At 34.7% G+C, this 26,163-nt stretch overlaps 6 protein-coding genes across 9 annotated transcripts; 3 read left to right on the top strand and 3 right to left on the bottom strand.

Moving 5' to 3' along the window:
- The first annotated feature begins 273 nt into the window (after positions 1–273).
- On the top strand, positions 274–1,226 carry LOC121243955 (glycine-rich RNA-binding protein 3, mitochondrial-like). The gene is given in 2 exon segments (XM_041142013.1): positions 274–878; positions 880–1,226. Coding segments are annotated over 2 exon segments (720 nt in total). The 5' UTR covers positions 274–407; the 3' UTR covers positions 1,129–1,226.
- Positions 1,227–4,629: 3,403 nt separating this feature from the next.
- Positions 4,630–10,421, top strand: LOC121244937 (two-component response regulator ARR12-like). 4 transcript variants are annotated; one of them, XM_041143188.1, is made up of 7 exons: positions 4,630–4,833; positions 5,202–5,350; positions 5,830–5,982; positions 6,210–6,614; positions 6,704–6,780; positions 7,308–8,579; positions 10,145–10,421. In XM_041143188.1, the coding sequence occupies exons 2-7, from the start codon at positions 5,203–5,205 to the stop codon at positions 10,238–10,240; spliced, it is 2,151 nt and encodes a 716-aa protein (XP_040999122.1). In that variant the 5' UTR covers positions 4,630–4,833; position 5,202; the 3' UTR covers positions 10,241–10,421. The 4 variants fall into 4 exon arrangements, with proteins under 4 accessions (XP_040999122.1, XP_040999121.1, XP_040999120.1 ...); XM_041143187.1 differs by having other exon boundaries at positions 4,630–4,955; XM_041143186.1 differs by having other exon boundaries at positions 4,630–5,089.
- Positions 10,422–11,506: 1,085 nt separating this feature from the next.
- Positions 11,507–13,541, bottom strand: LOC121244307 (calmodulin-binding protein 60 E-like). The gene is made up of 3 exons (XM_041142315.1): positions 13,451–13,541; positions 12,123–12,661; positions 11,507–12,073 (listed from the first exon to the last, which is right to left on the bottom strand). Exons 1-3 carry the CDS (start codon positions 13,539–13,541, stop codon positions 11,912–11,914), a joined length of 792 nt encoding a protein of 263 aa, XP_040998249.1. The 3' UTR covers positions 11,507–11,911.
- A 1,032-nt stretch (positions 13,542–14,573) lies between these two features.
- On the bottom strand, positions 14,574–16,921 carry LOC121244735. Its single transcript, XM_041142933.1, has 3 exons — positions 16,582–16,921; positions 15,568–15,591; positions 14,574–15,124 (listed from the first exon to the last, which is right to left on the bottom strand). Exons 1-3 carry the CDS (start codon positions 16,778–16,780, stop codon positions 14,823–14,825), a joined length of 525 nt encoding a protein of 174 aa, XP_040998867.1. The 5' UTR covers positions 16,781–16,921; the 3' UTR covers positions 14,574–14,822.
- A 2,342-nt stretch (positions 16,922–19,263) lies between these two features.
- On the top strand, positions 19,264–20,640 carry LOC121244703 (temperature-induced lipocalin-1-like). Its single transcript, XM_041142880.1, has 2 exons — positions 19,264–19,827; positions 20,234–20,640. Exons 1-2 carry the CDS (start codon positions 19,456–19,458, stop codon positions 20,414–20,416), a joined length of 555 nt encoding a protein of 184 aa, XP_040998814.1. The 5' UTR covers positions 19,264–19,455; the 3' UTR covers positions 20,417–20,640.
- A 364-nt stretch (positions 20,641–21,004) lies between these two features.
- On the bottom strand, positions 21,005–24,553 carry LOC121244890 (VAMP-like protein YKT61). Its single transcript, XM_041143127.1, has 6 exons — positions 24,204–24,553; positions 23,239–23,336; positions 22,667–22,771; positions 22,359–22,424; positions 21,737–21,823; positions 21,005–21,276 (listed from the first exon to the last, which is right to left on the bottom strand). Exons 1-6 carry the CDS (start codon positions 24,394–24,396, stop codon positions 21,226–21,228), a joined length of 600 nt encoding a protein of 199 aa, XP_040999061.1. The 5' UTR covers positions 24,397–24,553; the 3' UTR covers positions 21,005–21,225.
- Positions 24,554–26,163: the final 1,610 nt, after the last annotated feature.

The raw sequence follows: 26,163 nt of genomic DNA, 5'->3' as shown, positions 1-26,163 counted from the left end.
TTGATTTGAATAATTTTGTTTTTAATAAACCACGTGGCACTACGTGATGATGCCACATCAAAATAGTCATCTAAGCAGTAAGTTTCAAATGATCCAGTAGTAGTACTCACTTTAAATTTTATTTTTGATTAAAGTTTATTGTTTTTATTTATATTTTTCGAAAACAAGAATACTGTTATTTTTCAATTATCTATTTTTATTTTTAAATTTGTTGAAGTTTTAATAGAGATGATGGTAGGTATTGAGGGCGCCTTTGAATGAATGTTAATCGACAAGCAGTTGCAACAATAAAGGAGTAGTAGTTATGATTTCTATCCCTTTTTGGAGGAATTCCTCAATATTCCCCGAATGGCCGAATCTACCTTAGGGTTTCATAGTCTCACTGCGAGGTAGAGAAGGTTATTACAATGGCTTTCCTAAGTAAAGTTGGGAATATGCTTAGACAGAGAGCGAGCAAGCAGATCCGCTCTGAATTTTGTGCTTTGAAACCGTCAGTCTATCAAGCTATACGATGTTTGTCGTCCATGTCAAGTTCTAAACTTCTTATTGGAGGTCTTTCAAATGCCACAGATGAGCAAAGTCTTAAGGAAACTTTTGCAAAATATGGTGAAGTTGTTGAAGCAAGATTCATTATGGATCGTGAGATTGGTAGATCCAGAGGATTTGGCTTTGTTACATACACTTACAGTGAAGAGACTTCCAGTGCTATCCAGGCATTGGATGGACAGGATCTTCATGGTTGTCGTGTAAGGGTGAATTATGCTACTGATAGGGCTCGCCCCAGCTTTGGAGGTGGCAATTATGGCGGCGACTATGGTTCCAATGCATATGGTGGTGGTGGCGGCGGCGGAGACTATGGTAACAGTGCTTATGGTGGTGGGTGGAGGATATGATGCTGGTGGTAGTGGATATGGCTCAGGTGGGTATGGTTCTGGTGGGAATTATCAAGGTGGTGGTGGTGGTAAATACGGTAGTGACGGCTATGCAGGTGGTGCTGCTGGTAGTGGCTTTGGTGGAAGTGGTGGCTATAGCGGTGATGGTAATTATGCAGGTGGAAACACTTACGAAGGTGTGAACAGTGGAGGCTATGGCAGTACTGCTGGAAATTACGGTGATGGTGGTATTTGACAGGGGTCAGATGGTGTCAATCAATTTGGTAGCAATGAGAGTAGCAGCATGGGTGATGTAGCTGGAGATTTTAACCAGGATGATCCATTGGAAGAAAACCACAAGAGCCCGGTGATTTCGCCAAAAGAGCCTGAAAAAAGCCTCTGATAGCCAGGATTTTTAACTTGCTCTCCACCCAGTATTATGAGTAGACTGTTTTTTGCATTAGTATTCTAGTCCTCCCCTGTTCTCCACAGTGAATAATTTCTTTTATGAAAAATACTACTCTTGTCATTTGTTTCTATCGCTGTGAGTTTTTTATTTCTTTATTATTATTTTTTTTACTTAATGATTAAATAAGTATTTTTAATAATATTATGATTTTTTTTATTTTTTAGAATATATTTAAATGTGTTAAAAAAATACAAAAAAAAAAAACTCATTCCTAAACCACTAGCAGGAGCTCCCAACGGTGGGAGTAGCACCGCTCTTCTTTTATTCTTGTTAGATTTGGTTCTGAAAAAAAATAAATAAATAAAAATAACTCTAATTTCGAATAATTTTTCTTTTTCTTTTTCTTTTTTAAATATGACGGAATTTTAATTTTATTAATAACCCTCACTTTTTTTATTGATCGCACCAAACATACCTATATTCAACTTCATCGCTACCCAAATATTTCATTCATAAAAGGCTAAAAAAAGAAAAAACAGAGACAACATTTTCCAATAGAATGAAACATCCGAGTACTTTATAGCATAAATAAACTTAACGAAGTAATTTTTTTTTACAGTGTTGTTCATAAATTATAACTATCTAAATAATGGCGTTTTTTACAGAAATAAACTACAAACTTACATGACTTTATGTAAATATACGTTAAATATTTTTTTATAATAAAAATAATTTTATAATTTGACGTATCACTTCAAGTTATATCAATTTATAATTAAAATATTTATCTTTCATAAACTCTCCTATAACACATGATTTCTTTTGTCCCCATTTCTATATTGGCCAAAAGAAATTGGTGCAAAATAGGTGTAATTAAACATCTTTCTAATTTGGCAACTGTTTCAACAAAAACCTTATTAAAATGTGAATTAAAGAAATTAAAAAAAAAAAAAAAAAAAATGGAAAGAAAGAAAAAGTCTTTGATGGGTGGGCCCCCAAGTTTGAAGTGAAGAGAAGTCGTAATCAATGAAATACATATCCTGGTATCAAAAGACGTCTAATTATCAGAAGGAAAAGGCTGCATCTCGTTTTCTGGGGCCGGAATCTGAAATATCGGGTCCGAAAGTTTCGGGACTTGAGAGCAGCCAATGAGAATTAGAAACGTGGAAAAAGCTGTGGAAAGTAGATCACATGACAAGTGGTGTAGTACTTTTTATAGTTATGGGGGGAAAGCTTTAAGGCGCAGAGAAGAGAGGAGAAGGATACTCATTCCTCCTCCACCTTCTCTTTCTATTGCGTGAGAAACGGTCTTCCATTGCTTGTTCAAAATTCAAATAATAAGGTTTAAAACCGACGAGAGTTTTGTGCTCCTTTTGTTTGGCTAATTATGGTGTTGTTGCCAATATGGCAAATAATCTTGTTATATGATTGTTTTAATTACTCTCTTTCTCTCTCTTAAGGCAATTATATTATGAAAAAATGATATTTATAGTTGTTCAAATTTCGTGCACTTTAATTAAAAAAAAAAATTAGAATTCATATAAAAAATTATCTTTTTTAATAGTAGACTCAATTTTTTTTAAAAGGAGAGCACGTGAGACTTTTATATTTTCAGACTGTATTTTTTATGAAAAATATTTTACTTACAAAAAGATTACACAAAAATAAATACACAAATTGATGTGACTTGATATGGTACGTTAGTTTATAAAGTTATTTTTATTATAAAATAGGTCTAACGGATTCCATGAAGGTACATCAGTTTGTGAGTTTATTTTGTGTAATCTCTTTGTATATGTAACAGTTTCTATTTTTTATTACTCTATTAAGTATTCTTACATTCACCATTATGCTATAACCCATTTAAAAATATATATATATATATAAAAAAAAAAAAAAAAAGAAAGGAAGAAGGAAGAAATTTTTTAGGGTTATAGCATCGATCATATGATAAAAGGGCGTACATAAATTTGAGGAAATCGGATTTTTTACAATCTGATAAACAGATTATTATGGATTGGACACCACTTTGCAATAAGGACTTGGGATTTTAAAAACTGTGAGATGATTGCACTCCAAAATGTTTAGAGGATGATGTTGTATAATAAAAGGTTAGATAATGGGATAAGTTAGAATAAGATTATCCAAATTCAAAAAATAATGATAATTTAAACTCAACGCCAAAAGAATAAGATTAAAATGAGACATAATTGAATTTGAGTTGACTTGAATACATTAATAGCTAGCATGGTCACTTTTGAGTCAACCCACGTAACTTATAAATTAATTCAAATGACTCATTTCATTAATAAATAAATAAATTAAACATATTGTAAAGTGTCACCTCAAGTCAATCAAGTTACATTTAGATTTATTCTTTAATGACTTGAATCTAATTTAAACCAACACAAACCTATTTGATTTTATACAAATGATTAGTCATAAAAATTCTCCAAAAATTTTATTTGCAAGCTTATATTTTGACACACCAAGACACAAGAGTGATGTGTATGACATAGAGACATGCCAAATCAACTAATAAATAAAGTTTTGACTTAACTAAAAGAGGTCCCCACAATAAATAATATGAAAAGATTTATAATTAGCATAGTTAAAAGAGGAATGCTATGCATCATTTACTATTCATTTTCACATTCTATATCTATAATTTTTTTATAAAGTATAGAGATATTTTTTATAAGATGTGAAGTAATAAATAATGACTGATAAAAAAAAATGAGGATGCAAAAATGGTAAAAGAGAACCTCGAAGGTTAGAAATTTATTGTTGACATGTGAAAAAGCATGTGTGACATAAATATCGTGCCTAGGACCTATAAATGTCCATCCAAATATCATTAGCATTTAAGGCGCAAGAGAATATTTGAAGGTTGATAATGACATTTTTCACTATGCTTTTTTTTTTTTTTTTTTTCTAATTTGGTAACATGGAAGTAATTATTAGGAATTAGTAATTATGAACATTATATTTATAAACCCCTCTTGTGGCCGTACCATTTCTTGATCTAAAACACATTACTTATAATGGGTATGATTAAAAAATCATTGAATGAATGAAATATAGCAATGGTGGGACCCCATGAAATAGACTTAGAAAGTACAATTTGACTTAGAAAAGCCACAAAGAGGTAAAGGCCAAATGTCTTTATGATTTTTTATAACTGAACATTCCTCATTGATGAATTCATTTTATAAAAGAAAAAGGGTAGGGTCTATGAGACTGTGGTGGGCATCACACCTACGTTATCAAAACCCTAAAGGTCTTTCACTTCCCATATAGGATATATGGAGACTGGAGAAAGAAAGACAGACGAACAGGGAAAGACTTTACCTAAAAATTGATTGAAAAGAGGAAAAGGTTTTGAAGAGAGAGAGACAGAGACAGAGACAGAGAGAGAGCCCAAATGAATAATATAGAGGGGAATTAAAAATTGAAAAATAAATACAAAGGCTTCGCAGTCGGCAGTTCTGTTGGAACAGAAAAGCAAGAGACAAAATATTCAGTAGAGAGAGAACAGTTCTACCAGCGAAGGTTACTAGAGAAGCAGAAAGAGAGAGTCTTTCACTACAATACTAGAAAAGATGTCTGTTTTGTTGGGTTGAATACTTGAATCCCTTCACTCTGTTCTAGCCATCACCATCATTGTGCATCTCGTACAGCCTTTACTCACTCTCCATACCCATCTCCTCTCTCTCTCTCTCTCTCTCTCCAGCCACTTTCTCAGTAGCTCCTTCTGATCTTTCTCTCTCTGAGTCTCTTGCGCACGTTCTTTTATCTTCTGGGTTTGGTAAAAAAGGCTTGAAAATTTGAGTCCCAACATTCAAAATTGAAACTTTTATCTGTGGTCTCTGTTTGGTGCTCTGTTTCTCGTCTGAGTCTTTCCGTTGTTGCTAATTCAGAATGACTGTGGAGAACCAGAGAGCTGGTGTGGTGGGTGAAGATATGGACCAGGACAGGTTCCCGGCGGGTATGCGTGTTCTTGCTGTGGATGACAATCCAACTTGCCTAAAACTGTTGGACACCCTGCTTCGAAAATGCCAGTATCAGGGTCTGTTCCCTTTCTGTTTTAAGTGTTTTCTGTTTTTATGGAGTTGGCTTGATTTCTGGAGCATTTGGATGGTGCTTGAACTGTTGTTGGTTTTCTAATTTTACAAAATTCGTGTTTTTATATGAAGCTTTGTATGTGTTCTATTGAAACGTGTTCGTATTTGGTGTTGTGCATAGCATTTTTTTTTTTTTTTTAATCCGAAAGGTGATGCCATATTAGAATCCATCTTGTACTATAAGAGAAGATTGGAAATCGTAAATGGGATTTGCTTTTGCTCTTTGAGCATTTTGGTATAATTATGATTTTTCTTTGATTTTAATGAGCGGTGGTTTAAGTACTGTTGTATACTCTTCCAGTTATGCAGACTATGTTTTCTATCGTAGGATAAGAGAAAATGCTTCACTTTTCATTAGTGTCTGGGTTTTGAATTTCATATTTTTTCAAATTTGGCTTCTTAATGTGATATCTGGTTTGTGCAGTTACAACGACCAATCAGGCTGTTATGGCATTGAAAATGTTGAGGGAGAACAGAAACAAGTTTGACCTGGTTATCAGTGACGTGAATATGCCAGACATGGATGGTTTTAAGCTCCTTGAGCTTCTGGGGCTTGAAATGGACCTCCCTGTCATTAGTAAGCTTGAGCTTTGCTTTGTTCTTTGAGATATTTCTTGTGCTTTGGTGTCCCCAACTTTCTTTAGATTTTGCTATAGATGAAAGGTCTAAAAAGAGTTCCAGTTAGAGTGGAAAGATTTTTCTATTGAGAGCTCAATCTAAGAAAGAGATAACTTAATTATCTATTTGGAATCAATGAATGAGATGCTTATTTGACTTAATTTTGTCGTTTTAATGTGGCTCCAGTGTTGTCAGGCCATAGTGATACTGAGCTTGTGATGAAGGGGGTTACCCATGGTGCATGTGACTATTTGTTGAAACCTGTTCGAATTGAAGAACTCAAAAACATATGGCAACATGTGATCAGAAGAAAGAAATTTGACTCGAAGGTTCAAAACAACTCCCTGAATGAAGACAAAGCTTGCAATGGTAGCGGAGACAGTAGACTAGGGGTCATATCAACAGTTAGTGCAGATCAGGATGGAAAACTCTGTAGGAAGCGGAAGGAACAAAATGAAGATGAGGAAGAAGATGATGAAGAAAATGAACACGAGAATGAAGATGCGTCAAATCAGAAGAAGCCTAGGGTAGTTTGGTCTGTAGAGCTGCACAGAAAGTTTGTTGCAGCTGTAAATCAATTAGGGTTCGAAAGTGAGTCTCTACTACAAAGATATTATAATTTGTATTTGTTGCCAGAATATAATCATGCCTGATTCCTTCTCATTTTCTTTCTAATGCAGAGGCTGTTCCTAAGAAAATTCTTGATCTAATGAATGTTGAAGGACTTACAAGGGAAAATGTGGCAAGCCATCTGCAGGTATAAATCATTCTTCTCCACTTTCAAAAGTAAATAAAATATCCTTATGCCTTGATAGCAAGACTGCGAGAGGTGTTGAATTAGAAAGCTTTTGGACCCATGAATGGCATTAGATTTGGTTAGATGGAATATTACTGTGAATTCGAAGGCCGTTACTATTGTCAAAGATTTGGCATGAAGTACTTGGAAACAATTGAACAATAATCTCAAAAGGGAATTGATTACTTGTTGAATATGTAGATTTTTATTTGAATACTCTGACTTTTCTAATCATGGATAGGGTTGTCCTGATCAGCAGTAGTTTTTTACAATTTGGGGATTTTAGCTGTATGTTGCATGCCTGTGCCCCAACTAGTTGGGAAAGAAGCTTAGCCTACATGAAAGAAAGTGGGGTATATATGCCCAATGAAAATAGGTCGCACTTTAGTTGGGACATCTGAGAAGACTTAAGAACCTACATTTCCTATAAAATAAAAATATTCTACATTGCAGTGGCACCTTGCTTACTGTCAGATCTTATGTTTCAGAAATATAGGCTCTACCTGAAAAGAATCAACAGTGTGGCAGCACAGCAAGCTAGTATGGTTGCTGCATTGGGTGGTGCAGATTCCTCGTACATGCGGATGGGTTCACTAGATGGATTCGGGGAGTTTCACTCCTTGGCTGGATCTGGAAGGCTCTCAAGCTCAGCTCTATCATCATATACACCAGGGGAGATGCTTGGTAGACTAAACTCCCATGCCAGTTTGGTACTTCGTGGAATTACTTCTTCTGGACCTGTACAAGCGAGTGGTCAAAACTTGAGCAGCTCCATCAATACTCTTGGGCAGATCCAACCAACTCCGTTACCTTCAAACCAAAGTGCAAGTTTATTTCAAGGAGTTCTGACATCATTAGAGTTGACTCAGTTGCAACAAAGCAAGTGCACTTCCTCCACTGGAGATTTCAATCCCATCACGGATTCAAGAGGTTTTACAGCTGTCTCTAACGGCTTCTCCGACACCAGAGTGAATGTTGGTAGCTCAACTAGTTTATTGCCCGGTGCCTCAAGCCATCCTTTGGTGGTACAAGGGAATCCACAATTGCCGGATGACAGGGGAGCATTTGTAAATCATTCCCTTGGTGTGGCTTCACTGACTCCAGACACTTTTGACATTGGTGGTGGGGGTTGTTCTAATTTTTTGGATCATAATCGCAGTAATGAAAGCTGGCAGAGTGCAATTCAGTTATCCAGATTTTCATCAAATGCTGTACCATTGAGAGAGCCTTTTAATCACAATCAATTTCCTTATAATAACTTTGTTATATCTTCTACTGGCCCCTGTACTACAAACGGCCCAATTGATTTTTCTTCAAGAAGTGCAGTTTCAGCTCCTCTAGAGGATTCAAGAGGAGATGCATACTGTCAAGAAGGCTTGATGGGTAATGTTGTACAGGACATGAATTACACATTAAAGCAAAGATGGGAAGAACACAAGCAGGATTGCAATCAAAACTTGAACCACACTGTCAATACCATAAATTCTATGGTTTCTGCCAATGGTATAATAAGTCCCTTGGGCCGCAGTTTGGACCAAAATAATGCAATCTGCTGCAAGAGTTTTGATGTGTCTTTGATTTCCCAATTACATGGTGGTGCTTTATCCATTGGTCCACACGGTGAGGTTGAGAAATCTGCTCCGGACTCAAAGATGATGATCAATGAGAACTACCTCTTGGAGCAAACAAAGTCACAGGATGGTTTCATTCAAAACAATTATGATTCTTTGGATGATATAGTGAATGCAGTGACGAAACAGGTATAATTAATATCATTCTTTTTATGCTGTTATTTCATTTTTCTATATGCACTTCTTTAAGTCGTAATTTTAAGAGGGTTTCATGTCAGATTCTGAGACTCAGAGTAGCTAAGCTTCTGGATTCGTTGTAATCTTGATTCATCATGCCAAGAAATTTAATTTAATGATTCACATGAAATATATCACATGTCTTCTACTGATAAATACTTAGGGGGTCATCACATGTATGGGATGTTGGGTAGTAATATTTATCAACAGAACTTTACGCGGAAGTTCTCATTTTTCCAACTTATTAGGAATCTTTTTTGCTGGTCTACTTGCTCACATATTGCTGAGATAGGCAGCTTTATTTGGTTCTCAAATCTAGAGCTCATACCTTGTAACCATCTTTGCTTCAGTCATAAAAATATATTTTTGGTACCGAGAGATCTTGTCTGATGCTTCTTTCAGCATCCAGGGCTCATCTTTATTTTTGTAATTAGAGAAGGCATCTTATGCAATTGACTAACTGAAATGAGCCTCATTATGACTTGCATTGAATTTATCAAAAAAAAAAAAAAAACAGTAGGCATTCTTGGAAGTCTTTTTCTTCCTTCTTTTGGAAGAGGGCAATACCCCATAATTTTATGAAAAATTCTATTCTCAAGCCGGTGTGTAGAGCACACTTAGTAAAATGCTTACATGACACAATTTGATTTGGAAGATAAATTTTAAAATTTAAATCTTACAAATCAAATTTTACTATTTAAGCGATGTGGATGGTGTGCTCTATATACCGACTTGAGAATGAAATAATTCTAATTTTATTAACAAGCCCTCACTTGTGATGGAGAATACCATGATAACATTGCAGGACACCTTGGTGGTTTCAACCATTCAAGATCCAAAAACCAAGGTGTCGTAGAAATTCTAGACAAGCAAAATTATAAAGACCATTTACAAAGGAAATATGCGGACCCACTATAACCAAGTTTCCATTACTTATCACATTCTGTCAAAGCCTACATCTTATGCCATCTGATTAAACAAAGCACCTTTCTTAGAAAAGTCAGAGTATTCAAATAAAAATCTACATTATCTAGGACAAAGATGCCCCAAACCTTTCTTGGAACCTCCTGGTAACTGAAACATTCCCTGATATATCCACCAGCACCTTAGAAGTTATTCATATCATCAAAGCAGATCTGACTACATACTAATCACTCCTCTTTGTTATGTTATTGACATATTGATGATTGTTTTATTGATGCCCTAGTTTGATCTTTTACTAAAGATTTTGCTTTTGTGATAATGCTAGAGGTAAATAGATATTCGTCATGCATCTCTTATGGTCGTATATGATGTGTCCTACCGATTAAGTTCTTTGTATCTTTCATTTGATTGAATAATGATGATACCATTTACATATAGAGTACCTGATTTTTACTTATTACTAATAAGATACTTTGAATTACTTGTAAAAAAAAAGGATACTTTGAATTTATTGCAACATGATTCTCTGTTTTATCCATGGCCTTTTATAATTTTAACTTAGTATTCTATTCCTGTTGATCATTTTGCGATAGGATGATGTGCACCTGATGCAGGAACATAATCAGACAATGTTGAGTGATGGGGGGGAATTCGGATTTGATGCTTACTCTCTTGGGTCTTGTATATGAGACTTCCGATTCTTAGAGAATTGAAGAGTATCAAACATCATAAATTTATTCCTCTAAGAGGAGATTGTACCATTTATCTATTTACCTTATCCGTTTTGTGTTGTCATTTTTAACTTTTCTCTCTTTGCACTGAAAGCTATTTTATGGTTGCAATTGATAATATCAGACTTTTTTTCATTAATTCTTTGGACTTCTCTTCTTGTTGCTGGTGGAAAAAATGACATGAGAATCAAGAAATAAAAGGTGGTTTGGTTACCCTATCCGAAGTAATGCCAAATATAATATTAGGGTGTACAAGTCTCGTACACTTATTTTGAAAAATAGTGGAGTCCATCTTAAAAATAAATAAATTTTTTCATGTGGGTTTCATATCTACCTACATTTTTCTTTTTCTTTTTTAAAGGGAGTGAGAGTTGTACACTTCAAGTCTTTATAAATAATTTCCCTATTAGAAAACATATATAAATGTAACGTCCATACAAAAATGGTTTATCTTTTTTTTTCAAGGTAAGCATAACATAGATTAACTAAGTATACGTAGTTACAAAGATAAAAGATTCAATAGGGTGAAAGTCTCCAACAATCATCTCAAAACAAGCAAAAACAACACCAGAGAAGCCGATCTAGGGAAGAAGGTATTACTTATCTTGTTTGGTTTAAAACAATATGATTTTTTAGAATTAACAGATAAAAAACACGTTTATTCTAACTTAAGAAAAATATGTAACTTTTGAGGTGACATGTTTGAAAACAACATTATGAGAGACTTTATTTGACATCTGGAGAAATTAAGCGATTGCAATTTCACCATGACACTTTATAAAAAAATAAATAATAATAATAAATAAATAAAACCCACCACGACAGTCTTAAGCTGTTATATGCATTCGGGATTTATACCGTTAATACAAAGACAAAACACTGATAAATATACGCAAGGGGGTGTTTCCCTTATTGAAAAAGATTACATCGTGAATTAGTATCGAGAAAAGAATAATGATGTTACAAACAAATGAACAGAAATGCATGCTGGGGAAATTCATGAGACAAGGAAAATAAATTGCAGAGAAAAGATGCTTGGAACGAGTAAGGCCCCGTTTGGTTGTCAAACTCATTTGAGTTCAAATCAATTCAAATTAATTTTAAGTTAAGTCTAACATACAAACACTCAACTCTCAAATTATTAAATTTATCTCAACTCAAAACCTCTTTATACGTGAGACTTGCAACTTTTTTCAATTCAATACTTTTTTATACGTGAGACTCACAACTTTTTTTAACTTCTTATAAATACATCTAAAATCATCTTAACATCTAAATACATTTAAATTCATTTTAAGTGGACCTCACAAAACTCAATACTCTACCATCTCAGCTCATTACTATTTATAAAGAGCTCAATTTAGCTCAACATCTAAACGCAGTCTAAATGGAAACATCCAACTTGATACGTGACTATTCTTTCTCATCTCCTTTCGTTGATACTCTTTGGTGGGAATAAAGTCACCAAGGACAAGGAAAACTGAAATCGTGTGAAGCCCCTCTATCCAAATGCCTGAATCCCAATCTTTCATCTTTCTATCTGTCTTCTGGGCAGTGAAATCATCGAATTCCAACGCACCATATTATATCATCACTAGAACCCGAGATGAAAATAGATAAGGATTCAAGTCAATCTAGCTCGGTAAGCTGAAGTCTCCTTTCTGCAGCTCTCTTACTAAAGAATATCCCCCACCTTAAAGCGGCTTTAAGCTTAAGCCATCCAACAACAGCTTTCCCTGAGCTCCGGCCATGCTGATGCTGAAATGTCCTATCTATCAGAGATATTCTGCACTACAAGAGAAACAAGCCTCATCTGCAAGACCAAACAAGAGAAACAAGCCTCATCTGCAAGACCAAAACCAGCCCCCATTTCAACACCGACTCCCATACTATATGTATTTTGAAGTCTCTGCATATCATCACTCACCAACATCTCTGCACTCCTAAGTCGGATTTCTTCAGCAAAAAGATCTTCCGACCCTTGACCATTCCTTGGGTGAGACCAATCTTTTGAAAAGTATGAACCCCCAACTGCAGAAGTTCCGAGTGACATACAATCTATGCTGCTTGAGAATTCTTCTTGCTGGTAATTTAATGTCATAACTGGTGTTTGACGAGACCTCAAAAATGGAAACTCAATCAACCAAGGGACTGATTGGTGGTTATAGTGACAATGTGTGCCCGGTTCAGAGATATTCTGCTGTCCGTTCTGAATAGTCTTACTATTCTGATCTGAGGCATATTTGTGGTCAGCTATAGTTGCAAGTGCAGCTGAGGCTCTTATCTTCTTCTTAGTACTGGCAAGGGAGTTCAAGACTTTGCTATCATATTCTATTACTTCATGCCAATTATCAGATGCTCTCTTCACCAGGGTATCCACTGAAATGTGTATGAAGTCCTAAATGAATGTGCTGTTTACTAAAAGAGAGCATAAAAAAATGCTAACCAAACTAGAACAGCAAGCTATAGACATAATCACTGTGGCCTCATCCTACACATGTGAACTGTAAAATAAGTTAGTTAGAGAGCCACATTTGCTTCCTGATTTTAAGATTTTCCATTTCATGAAGTTAAAATGTAAAGAAACAGTCAAGATATCAACAATTTAATGCTGGCTCACATCCATGAGGTGATACCCTTATAGGTTTTTCTGTTGGTTTTGGAATCCTAAAATTTAGGAGATGGAATAGATCCATTAAAGAAGAGAAGTATGAAGATATGTCTTGTGGTGCTTGCTACTTTATTTTTTCCATGTCTTTCACAACAAAGAATAGTAATAAGAACTAAAAGAATCCTGATTAATATGAATGAAGAATCTATTCAGTGACCAGTGCACTCTGAATATGTATGCCGCTGTTAAGAGTTCTTTTCTAATAATTTTATATTTATCGTAATAAAGAGGACAAGAAAGTCGTTTTCTGTGTGTGTGTGTGTAAAGTCCAAACATTTAAGGGTGAGCTAAAAGAAGAGCAGCAATTCAGTTAAATTACATCCCCCTCCCCGGAAAAAAAAAAATGTATATCCGAAACATCAGATTGAGATAAATGCACGGCTATCACCTATGACTGCAGTTTTGTTGCACTTAATAGACATATTTAAATGATCAACATATTCAAGAATAGAGAATTCTGTTTTTTCTTTTTCAATAAGGAAAAAAAATGACTTTACGACTCACAAATTTGAGGAGAAGAGGCTCCAAAGATGAGCAAAGTCTCTGCAAACTATCCACCTTCACAGCTTCCACAATTACACTGCACATAAAGCTGAACGTTAAGAAATGGACTCCCAAAAGAGTAACTCATTCAGTGAAAACAATTATAGATAACAAACACCGCCAAAGCCGGCAACTTTGGCTTCTTCGACCCAGGAACATGCACTGCATCATCCTCCAATATTCCCCGCTCATAGCCTTTCTTCTCCACTATGTTACTCCTTGAAGTTTACATTACTACAAAAGCTCACAGAAGCAACAAAGCTTCAAGTTTCACCCAAAAAACAAATGCCTGATATTTTGAGAAATTTTGGATCTGGGTAGTGTATGATAGATCTGATTGATCAGTCTAGGAAAGATCTAAATTAAAATTTTATGTAATACGTAGGGTCATGTATATATATTTATATGCATATATCGTATATGCATGTGTATATATAAAAGTAAAGACCACGTCACAGCTGTGTTGTGTCGGTGCATGAACGTTGAAAATTGAAACCGTGTTTTTTGGTGTCTTTTTCGGTATGGTGTAGGAAGCTTTTATTCCCATCTAATCTAATATTGGACTGTATTTCCTACGAAGAAAGTCAATCGATTGACAGTTGAGGAGATAGAAACGACCCCACGTATCTGGATATTCAGCCCCTGTTTGGATAGAGGGAAAATGCATCACGGGGCCTGTTTCTTCAGGAGAGCAATAAACCACCTAAGCTAGGCCATACCTTTGTCTTTTAAGCTAACCTCGTCCAAATGCTGGTGCACTATACACCCTTTGGAACTGCAAGCAGCAAGCTTTATTTATTTATTGAATACGTAAAAAGAAGCAAGCTTGATTAATGCTAATCGGTAATGACATCATAATTATATCTGAATCTAATATTCAAAATTCAAATTCTCAAACTGGAAACCAAGTTGGTTAAAGTCGTTAAACTTAAGCTGAAAAAACATTGAAACACGACAACCAACCTACGAAATTGCTTTACAAACCAGGAAGGAAATGCTCGTAACAAGTAATACAAACAGCCCCCTTCAACATCTCTCTTAACGAATAACAAGATGATCAGAACTGCAATATATTAGTGAGTGGTAAAGCTGAGAGATCCATCACCTTGTAATTTATAATTTAACGTTAATGTATACATGACATCTAATGGCAATGCAAGAGAGAGAGAGAGACAGAGAGAGAGAGAGAGAGAGCATTTCTGCTTCGACAAGGTGACAACTCAAAGCACCTTGCTTGCGTGCTTTTATAAATACCACGGGTGAAAAAATTCACTGCTGGTGGTCCGAAAAACTTGATTCAAATATATCAAATTCTATAGATTACAGTTACTCCCCTTCCCAACCCATTTGACGGGCACGTCGCTCCCACAATGAAGTGAACTTTCTTTCCTTTATCAGCAATGCCTCAGCCCGCTCTCTGGACTCCTCACAGGTTTCAGTAGCAGCATTGCATTTTTCTGCCTCCTTCTGGTACTGGGAAGCCACCCTTTTAGCTTCAGCAAAGGTTATGTTCATATGGCGAGCATGCTCCTGCGCAACAGACTCTTGCAGCTTCAACTCCTCTGTCAGAAGGTCAACAAACTGCTTCTCCATCTCTCGCTTGAGATCCGGGTCATTACTTCCACAGTCTGCTCATTGGCATAATCAATATCAGATTCATATCACTAACAACTAGAAAGATAACCATTCTGTAAGCAGTAAGTGCCAACAACCACATCCATTGGAAGAATATCCTAAAATTTTTTATTGGAAGATGGCATGATTTGGGGTATATTATAATAAGCTGTTTAGATTTTCTGGCATTTGAATCGAAATAGCCAAGAAGAAACACCCGACAGAAAGGACAAAATGAGTTGAAACCCAGGAAAAGTGCCATTTAGCAAACAGCTAAATGGATATAACAAGGTTGGAGCTCCATGGTTATAAAAATCAAATTTATATCAACAAGTTCTAAAATAAGCTGTTTAGATGAAATGAGATTCTTCAATAATTTAACAGAATATAGATAAACATAAATAAAATTGACATGGTAATTTCTTCACCAAGTTGAGTCAGCAGGATGAAATCTAACCTGCGATGGAGAGATTAGCTAGCCCTGCAAAATAATACCAAAACCAGAGATGAAAAATATTAGTATACAATCAACAATCCTATCCCAAATAGAGCAAATAAGGCTGTTAAGAAAAAAAGAAAAGACAAGAAAATCAATAGTCGAATTTCAGATCTGCATGCAATTTTGATAGCCAAACTAGTTTGTGCAAACCTTGGAATAAGAAGTTGCAGACAGCTATATGAAACATAAAGCAAGGAAACAAGTGCAAAAGAAGACTTATAGAAGCATGTAGAGAAGATTTCTCAATAAATTAAGTAAAATTAAACCCTCTTTCTATGAAACAACTTTGAGAAGCAAACCCCTAGATCTATTATTAACTTTTGCCAAACGAATGGCTATTCTCCATTTCTTCATCTAGAATCAAACATTTGGATTTTATTTTTGTTTCAGCCCACCCTTATACTTTCAACATCACAAATAGCAGGAAAGCAATAGACAGATTGCCATATGATATAACCTTAGCATCCAGAAAAGTAGCCAGTAAATTCTTTCTTCAGTTTACCAGAGAGTGATAACAACAAAGAAGCACCTTACCAAGAACGAAGAGGACAAAAATCCAAATCACAGGCAAATGCAAACAGAAATACACCTCTTAATCTGAATTGGAATTTACAAATTGAAAAGTATTCTAATGAGGCAGGTAATTAGAAATCTCAGAATCCGAGATTATTAAAAGGCCCCAAATCGACGAGTTTGTCAGCACATAATGAAACTGAATAAGAAAACAAATCCAAACTTGAATTGGGTTTAACTTTCTCAAACCAATCGGGTAGCAAACAAATAGAAAAAGCTCTTAATCCAAAATCAGCAAGACGACGAACCAAAAACACAAATTCATGACATTGGTACTGCTTAATTTCATTTCAATCAATATATAACCAATCAAAAACAGATTTTTGCAGCATCCCACAAAAAATACACCAAAACCAAATTAAAAACGACGAAACCCAGAGCGCGAGAGAGAATTTATACCAGGAGCAATCTTGAGAAGGGATAGAGGAGGGGGGCAATCACAGATGCAAGGAGGACAAGAGGCTGCGGTACCCCCAAGCCGTAAACTCTTTTTGAACCTCCAATAAAGAGCCGGCCCACACACTCCCAGAGCTGATACGATTGCAAACACGACCAAACAAAACCTCAAGCATACCCCAGAATCAGATCGCCTTGACATGTTTCTCTCTCTCTCTCTCTCCTCTCTTTTTCTCTGTGTGAGAAGGTGAGATCTAGAGCACACCTGGCTAGTTAAGAAAGTGTACCAGTTTTCATGTTTTGAACTCCGCTGTTGTGCTTGTTTGAGAAAGTCAGCCTTCGCATTTATGAATTATGAGTCGTAACCAAATGTTACCATGCCAGACCAACCGATCGATCATACACCTTTGTTCAGTCGTGCCAATTTTTATATTACAAAATCTGGTTAAGGTAACATCCCACTGGTTCAAAAGTCAAAGTTTTTCTGGTTCTAATGCACTTCCATGAACATATTAATTATTCATTTGAAAATTATTTTTCATATTTGTTATTTCACTCTGTATAAAAAATATATTTATATCCTATAAAAAAAATTGTAAGTATGAGATGTGGGAGCGAATAATGGCCATAAATTTTCTTCTTACCATTTTTTTTTTCAGTTTGTTTGTTTATTTTACTTTTTGCTGATGGCGGTGATGCTAGAGTGCTAGTAAATAAAGAAATAATATTTACAGACATAAAGTTTGTAAGTGTCGTGTAAAAAATTAATTTTTTTTATGTGGTTCTCGTATTTACTCATTTTTTATAAAAGAATTATGCGATACTTGCACACTCCATGACTGCAAATATCATTTTCATAAATAATTAGTTGGATTGTTGTCATGTGTATCATTAATACGTTCATTTTTCTCCTTAATTTGTTGGAACAAAAGAGTCTGCAAAACAAAAAATAGTGAGAGTTGCTTTAATACACGTTACAATATCGCTTTCTTTAAGTAAATATTCACCCCTACCAATAATAATATGCACACGGATTACAAGCGAATTTGTCTCCAAGATACAATTAAGTCTAGAACAAATCTATTTGTCGAATTGCGTTATGCGCCCACGAAATTAGACCCGAATACCCTTAAATTTTGCTATTGAACCAAGAAATTAGAAATCTGTTCTCTTGAGAACAAATAGATTCTAACAAATTTTGAATCCTTAAGATAATATTCACTCTCACCAATAACTGTATGCACACGAATTATAAGCAAATTTGTCTTCAAGAGACAATTAAATCTAGAACAAATCTGTTTGTCTAACTACGTTATGCACCCACGAAATTATACCCGAATACTCTCAAATTTTGCTATTCAATCAATAAATTAGAAATCTGTTATCTCAAGAACAAACAAATTCTAACAAGTTTTGAAGAAGTGAAAATTTTGAGAGAGAATTCTAATATTGAATTCTGGGATACTCAAATGACAGACTAATTGGTCTATTTATAAATGGCCAAAGGTGACTCGAACTCCAGCCCTCTGGGTAAACCAAGGACATTACTACGCACTATACAACTGTATAATAACACATATAATAAATCTTATAAACTTTCCATAACTTATCTCTTTTCAAAATAACTCACAACTTCCAAAATCATCCCAAAAATATTATTAATAAATATAATATATAATTAATTATTTTGAAAATATTTTCAACATAATTTTCTGTATTTTTCTAGCTCTATTGGTGATTGAACACACAACTGTCAAATTTAAAAAGGTAGTGATAGGGTTATTACTTTATTACTACTCATTTACTACTCATAGTTATTTTAAGTTTTTTATTTTTTATCATTTTCTTTTAAGTATTTTTTTAACATCCTTAACCATTAAGAAAAAATTAAAAAGATATATAATTTTACTAATAGTTACTTTCTTAACCATTAAGTAAAATAAAAAAATTAAAAAAAATAAATATAAAATAAATAGTAAATGAGTAAAAAAAAGATAGTAACCTTATCATTTTTCATTTTGAAATGGGTAAATAATGGGTGTGATATTCTCATCTTATCACGTACCTTGTATTATTAAAATTTAATAATATAATGTGGGCACAAAATGTAAGGGATGGCAATAATTGTAAGCATTCTGACCCTTTATGGGCACAAGTTTTCAACTCATCAGAGCTTTCAAGTCTTGATCTACATATCCATATGTTGTTCCAATCCTTTCATCCCATTTGTTTCTTTCTCATCCACATTAACGTCACAATCCCTCACTTAAGTTATTTAAAACAAACAAATAAAATAATTTATATTCCACCGCTATGACATAATTGCCTATAAATGTAAAAATTTTCCCTATCAATTGAAGTGTTTTAATTTTATTTTATAACTATTATGAATACTGGAGCAGCCAAGAAACTCTCATATATCTTGAATAATGCTACTGTACTTCCTTAATTTATTCCCTCATTTTGACCACTTATGCATTTAATTTTTTTTAAAAAAAATTAATGATTAAATAAGTAACTATTAGTATACTTGTATTTTTTTATTTTTTAAAAATGTTGAAACATATTTAAAAAATATTTGAAATAAGAAAAAAAAAATTACAATTTGCGCGGCACTCGCACTTGGCGGCAGAGTAGTACCAATCATGTATATTTGCTAGTTACCCAATTTACGCGCAACAGACGAAAGGCTCGTAGTCCTCCACGTCTCTCTTCGCATCGCATCACATTACCCCAAACGCAGCTCAGCCGTGCCCTCCATATCTCAAATCCCATAAAGCAACAACCTGAATCTGCAAAAACCCTCAAGTCCCATAACGCAAAAACCTCCAGAACCCTCTCTCTCTCTCTCTCTCTCTCTACACTGTGACGTAAACAATGGCAAACAAAGAGATGGAAGTGGTGAAGGGGCTAGACATAAATAGGTACATGGGGAGGTGGTACGAGATAGCCTCATTCCCATCAAGTTTCCAGCCCAAGAATGGTGTGAATACAAGGGCTACATACACTTTGAGAGAAGATGGAACAGTGCATGTGCTGAATGAGACCTGGAATGATGGCAAAAGAGGCTACATAGAGGGCACTGCATACAAGGCTGATCCCAAAAGCGATGAAGCTAAGCTCAAAGTCAAGTTCTATGTGCCACCATTCCTGCCCATCATCCCTGTGGTGGGTGACTACTGGGTTTTGTTCCTTGATGATGACTATCAGTTTGCCTTGATTGGCCAGCCTGCCAGGAAGTCTCTCTGGGTATGCCTAATGATTTTTGTCATCCCTTTTAAATGTTTGATGCCTTTTTCTTTCATTCAATAGATATTTATGTGGTTATTTATCTTATTGTTGATTTCTGATCAAGAGTTGTTCAGTTTTTCCAAGTTATGAATTGAAGAACTTTTTTTCACACCGAAAGTTTGGATTTTTATGGTCATGATTCTTTGATAATGACCAAGTTGTGTATATTACTATAAGTATTTCACTGAAAAAAGTTGGCTTCTTGTATTTTGTCTCCTTTCTGAGTTTATAAGGTTTCTTCAGATTTTTATCTAATTCGTCTCTGTGGTTTGTGTATTGCATAATAATGCATAAGACATTTGTTTGTTTTGTTTGTTTTTTTTTCTGTTGTAATTTGGTTTCTTTTCGGGTGGTGTTTTCTTAGATATTATGCAGGCAAACCCATCTGGAAGAGGAGATATACAATCAGCTAGTTCAAAGGGCAAAAGATGAGGGGTATGATGTGAGCAAGCTCCACAAGACACCACAGAGTGAACCTCCACCAGAGGGAGAAGGCCCTAATGACACCAAAGGCATCTGGTGGATTAAATCAATTTTTGGGAAATAGGGCAATATGTGCTTACTCTGTTTAACTTCCAATAAAATAAAAGATCACAAGACCTTGATAGCACCATCCAGATTCCAGATTTGGATATATCGTGTTGATTTGCTTGTTTTGCGGTTTTTGTACAGTAAGTATATGTTTGGGAAAGTTGGGCTATGAAGTATGGAGTTTAAGATCTGTGAAATATCAGTCAGCAATAAAACCTCTCATCTGAGACATTTTCAGTTTGTTTTTGCTGTGAAGAGTTTTCAGTGGTTGAATTACTTTATAGAATAGAATTCAAGAGGAATAAGCATTAGGGAGCTTTATCTAAACGGGGGTGCAGTTTTCAATTGAGTCATTTCAGAAGCCGAACGAGTTCTGGGTTTTCAGATGCACTTGTTAATAGAAAGACTTTCCATGGTCTTCAGTGTATTTATTGATCAAGCTACATGCCAAAATTTAGACTTAAAACTAGAGTCCATAAAAGTTCAGAGATAATTCCAATTTCATGCCAATTATAATATATATGATGGAATGGCTTCAAAAGGAACATATATATATATATATAATTATACTAATAACAATGGAAAAATCACAACACACCATCTGAATTGAGCTTGTCAAGCACATAAATACTATAATAGAAGGATCTCCTGCTGATACACAGTTTCCTTTCTTTGGTCTAGAATATACGGGGAAATACCACAGAATTTTGCAAAGCAAACAATTGATAAACGATATAGACATAGTACAATCACGATTTGTCATACATCAGCTTCGACCTTTGAAAATGTGAATGCAATTACAGGAGAGCCGCCTGATGAAGAAGTTCACAGTATGCTACAACACTGATTTGTCTTTTTTGCTTGCTTGTAAAACATCTGTTTCCACCATCACCAAGACGCAGTTTCTTAAATTAGCAACAAGTTTAGGTTCATGGTTTCATTTCAAGAGGATATATGAGTTTCAATGTAGACTGTTAAACCAGTTCAGGAAAGTAAGTAGGATGACAATAATTGAATTGATTTCATGACACTTCTTCAACCTTAAAATGAAAGCTTCAAGTTCAATTTTCAATATTGTCGCTACAGTGTTCTGGTCTCAAAAAGGCAAATTGTTCATCTCAAGACTAAATGTTGACAACAAATGGGTCCAATGAAGGCGAAAACAACAGCAAATTCCAACTCTAACAATGTGTACAATAGCACGACAGATTACTAGAGATATGAGCAAAAAACATAATTGTGTTAAACTAATAAGCTCATGCAGTATACCGTGTGAGATCTATGGATGAGTATAGTGGCAATGCATATTGCTGATACATAAATTTTCTTAACCAACCTGAGATGCTGCACTGAGATCTGAACTCTTCTCAACTAAGCTGTCCAATTTCTCACCTCGTGCAAGTACACTGTCAATAGTCTTATGCTGTATCAAACAAAAGACACGCTCATAAGTAAGAGAGAGAGGCAAAAAAAGTAGAAACAAAACGTAAGAAACCTTGCAAGACTAAACCCCTTTTTCTACGAAACATTGAGCCTCCCTCCCCCTTCTCCCCCACCCAACAAATTCTCCAACATATTTTTCATTAATAGTATTCCAAAAAAAACACATTTTCTTGTAATTTGTCTTTAATACTTCCTACAACTCTTTTTTTACCTTCTAAGATAGAAAAGGGAAGAAATTTTGTATCAAAGCCAAGCTAGAATGTTAAACCAAAAACAATCTGCCAAACATCATGCACAACTGATCTGAGAATTATGAAGCAACTGAAGATCCAACATGGATGATTGCTTAATTAAGGAAAAAGCACATATCCAACTAAAAAAGAATCGTATCAAAAAAAAAAAAAAAACTAAAAGATAATCTCTAGAATCCACAATCAAGAAAATTGAAGGAACGCAGCTCAATCAGTCATATTACAACTTCAAACAAACTATCATAGCAATAACTCAACACTTACGAGTATAATTTTAGTTTCATCCAACTCCCTCTGAATTCTCAACAACTTATCAGCCTCTGCAGGGTCCTGAAGAGTTAAACAAGAAGAAAAGAAAGAGAAAATTATTCAGTTATCACTAAATAAAATTCTATTAAGAAACAGAAATATAAATTTTTAATGTTTGAAGCTTCAAACATTGAAAAAAAATAGAAGAAAGGAAAAACCCAGTTGATAGTGCTATTTGATAAATAAAACGCCATCAATCTATTTGACACCTATGAGGCTATGACACAATCTTAGAAAATGATGAAGATTGAATCTATAAGTACCTGAAATTTTGTCAAAGCTTCACTCAGATAGGGCCATGGTTGGGTATTATCTGCTTGTGCAGTCTTCCATGAGTCACCAAAGTTTTTCTGGTACTCATCTATCACCTGGAAAGCAACGCAATCATCAGCTATACCTTATTGCAAGCATATATAAAGCGTCTATCTCAACAATCCTAGAACCTGAATTTACAGGAACCTCGGGAACTATAATACAAGCACACAGGCTCCCCCCTCCCAACAGACACCCACCTAAACACCCACCTCCACGCCAAAAACAGGCACTTCAGCACAGCTATAGCTATGAAGTGTGGGCATAATGAAATCAATGGCAGCAACAAGAATAATTATCCAAGTAGATCTTTTCATTTCCCTGATCACCTTTAAGTCCCCACCCTTCAACCTTACAAACCTTAAAGCATAACGATATGATTACATGGAAGAAAGCAAAAATCTGGTGGGTTAATCAATTTTTTTTTGGTAGGTTGATCAATTATCTAACACAATGATGCCAGAATTCTAGCTCCTGGAAAAGAAATGCATATACAGATGAATAATGATTATATTGAGTATACCTGGTTGAGTAGAGAAAAGGCGCTTCGAACTGGGTAGTGATCATCCATGAAGCCCAATGCGCAAAGGCCATTTCTGTTGTAAGAATGGACCTTGTACTCTGTATTGGAAAAAAAAAAAAAAAAAAGGCAAATCGGATTTACAAAACCAGAAGGAATGCTCAGAAAACTTTTTTTGATAATTAGGAATGCTCAGAAAACTAGATTAAAAAAATCAGGATAAATCATGTTACTCTAATATAAAAAGTGGGACAACATTTTCATGAATATATTGGGCTCTTGCCTATCCTTATGATCAATAAATCTTGTTTACCGATAAAAAAAAAAAACATTTTCCTGATTCATTCCAATAAAAAAATCAATGATTAATTTTCAAAAAAAGGAGCTCTGCAACACAAAATCCAAATTCGTCCACCTTCATAAACAAAGCATTCAATACACATCATCGCAAGCAAAGCCTTTAATCATATACCAATAAATGCGATACTAATAAAATTCCATAAAGCCGAAAACACATACAATTCCACCATTCGAGTACGATCTAAATAACCATGGGAATTCCTAAAAAAATCCATTCCATCACCACCATTCAGACAGCTGGTAGAAATTCATAAAAATATGTAATAAATTTCCATACAATCCGATCAATGCCGATAGAATTCAAGAAACCTCCATCTTTATTTACACATAAATTACCTGATTCAAGCTCATGAATCACAGATGAAATAAATTTAGATTTCCGAAAAAAACCACTCGGCAACCAAAATAAATTCCTTAAAAATCACCAAAACCAAATCAGTTTCCACACAAACCAACCAAAATTCACCTCCAAAAAAACCAAAAGAAAAAAAATCAGGACCTTCACGCTATAGAATTTATTAAACTCTAGACCGAATTAATTCATGAAAAAAAAAAAAAGCAAAAAGAGAAAATCAAAGAAGGAAGATATGAAGGAGAGATCGTGAAACCTTCGTGCTGGACGGATTGGCGCTGGGAGGGAGGGGTCCGCTTGGCGACAGTGCGAGCGACGAAAAGGATGAACTCCTTGACGCTGGACCTCTGGAAGTAGCCGAAGTGGCTGACGTCCGTGGCGTTCACAAGTATGACCGGATCGGACCCTTCCGGGTTGCACTTCAACACCAAGAGCGCCGTGATCTTCATCTCTCTATCTCACACACACAATCTCCAGTCAAATTTCTGCAGCTCTCTCTCGCGCGCTTTGATTTCGTCGTGGGAAGAAAGCGAGGAGTGATTCGGTCCCGGCAATAAGGTTGGGATCTGATGCGGTTTACAAACTTTACTTTATCCTACAACTTGCTCCGTGCGCGGATTTTTTGGCCGACGTTTGTAATCGTGCCTGTGGCGTGGGTATTTTCGGAAATTCATCCCTCCACGTCACTTCTAAATTTTCTTATATAAAAGGATCGTTAATTTTACATGTCGCATTTGCATTTAGCCTTTAGGTTTCATGAGCATCAGATTGAACTATGTATATACAAAGTCATATTTGTATAATATGAATCTAAATTTATCTATATTAACTTATATATATTCGTATATTTAGTTAGTTATGAACAGTATTTATCTAAATTTGAAGAGCTATTATTCACTCTATAAAACATATTTTAATCATTATTTATCTCTCTTCTCACACTCTCTCTCAATTTTTGTCTCTTATCCTTCCTTCAACAACACAACAAACATTCACTTGTACATTCATTTTATTATTATAATACATTATATATATATTTTTTATTTTATTTTATTTTTTAATATAATATATAAAAAATTTAATTTTTTATTATTACATTTGTATTATTAATGTCAAATGTATATAGTGGATGCTAATTGCAAAATATATAAAAGAAATTTAATTTTAGAAAAAAATTAATAATAATAAAATAATATTATTATTTTGTCTCAAATATGCATAAGTCAACATGAAAGTTTTACTTGAATGGCAAAATGGATATGCAAAACATGTGATTTTGCGTATACATATATATCGACCAATGCTAATGCTACATTTTATAAATTTCTTAACACATGTACATTCATTTTGAAAAAAATAAAAAATTTAGTATTTACAAAAAAATTATTATTTTAATGATCAATGTTTTTTTTATTTAAAGAAGTGCACTAGATTTATACACGATAGGATTGAGGGCTCATTTGGATAGTAAGATGATATAAGATGAGATGATTTTAATGAGTTGAATAAAATATTGTTAAAATATTATTATTGTTTTGAAATTTAAAAAAATTGAATTGTTTATTATATTTTATGTAAAAATTTGAAAAAGTTGTAATAATGAGATGAGGTGAAATGATTTATGTATTTAAACGAGCCCTAAATCTAGCATTACCCCTGTTATCTCTTTCTTTCGTATTTGATTACATTTCAAGTGAAATAGAAAGAATTCTATTAATAACTATGAAAAAAACCCTTGTTACGTTCTTTTTATGGTTTGATTATGATTCTAATTGTATATCTTGGTTGGTCCAAGTATCCTTTACAATATCCTCTAAAGAACTGGAGGAGGGATTCGATAAAGAATTATTATTTCCAAAATTAATCTTTATATTCTGATTGAAACTTACAAATGATAATGATGTATTGGAATTGACTGCTTTAAAGTCTGTAAGAGTTTTCTGCATGCACCATCATCTTCGAGATCATTACATAGGGAATTAGGAAGAAGCTGGGAGTACTTCAACTTTCTTCAACAAAAGAGGACCAAGGTTGTCTCTCTTAATGAAATCATGTCATTGTGCAAAATGGAGTGGCGCGGAGCCTCTGAGCTAGCGTTTGTGCTACCCGAGAGTCTCATGCACCAATCAAGACATCGGCCATCTAGTGGTGACTGGTGAGAAGAGGTGGATCAATGGACGATAAGACCAATGGGAGGGCGTTATATATATGACTGG

Source organism: Juglans microcarpa x Juglans regia, chromosome 8S (assembly GCF_004785595.1).
Source record: "Juglans microcarpa x Juglans regia isolate MS1-56 chromosome 8S, Jm3101_v1.0, whole genome shotgun sequence".
Classification (NCBI taxonomy): domain Eukaryota; kingdom Viridiplantae; phylum Streptophyta; class Magnoliopsida; order Fagales; family Juglandaceae; genus Juglans; species Juglans microcarpa x Juglans regia.
Note: the sequence above shows the minus strand (reverse complement) of the source record. Positions and strands in the feature narration are given on the sequence as shown.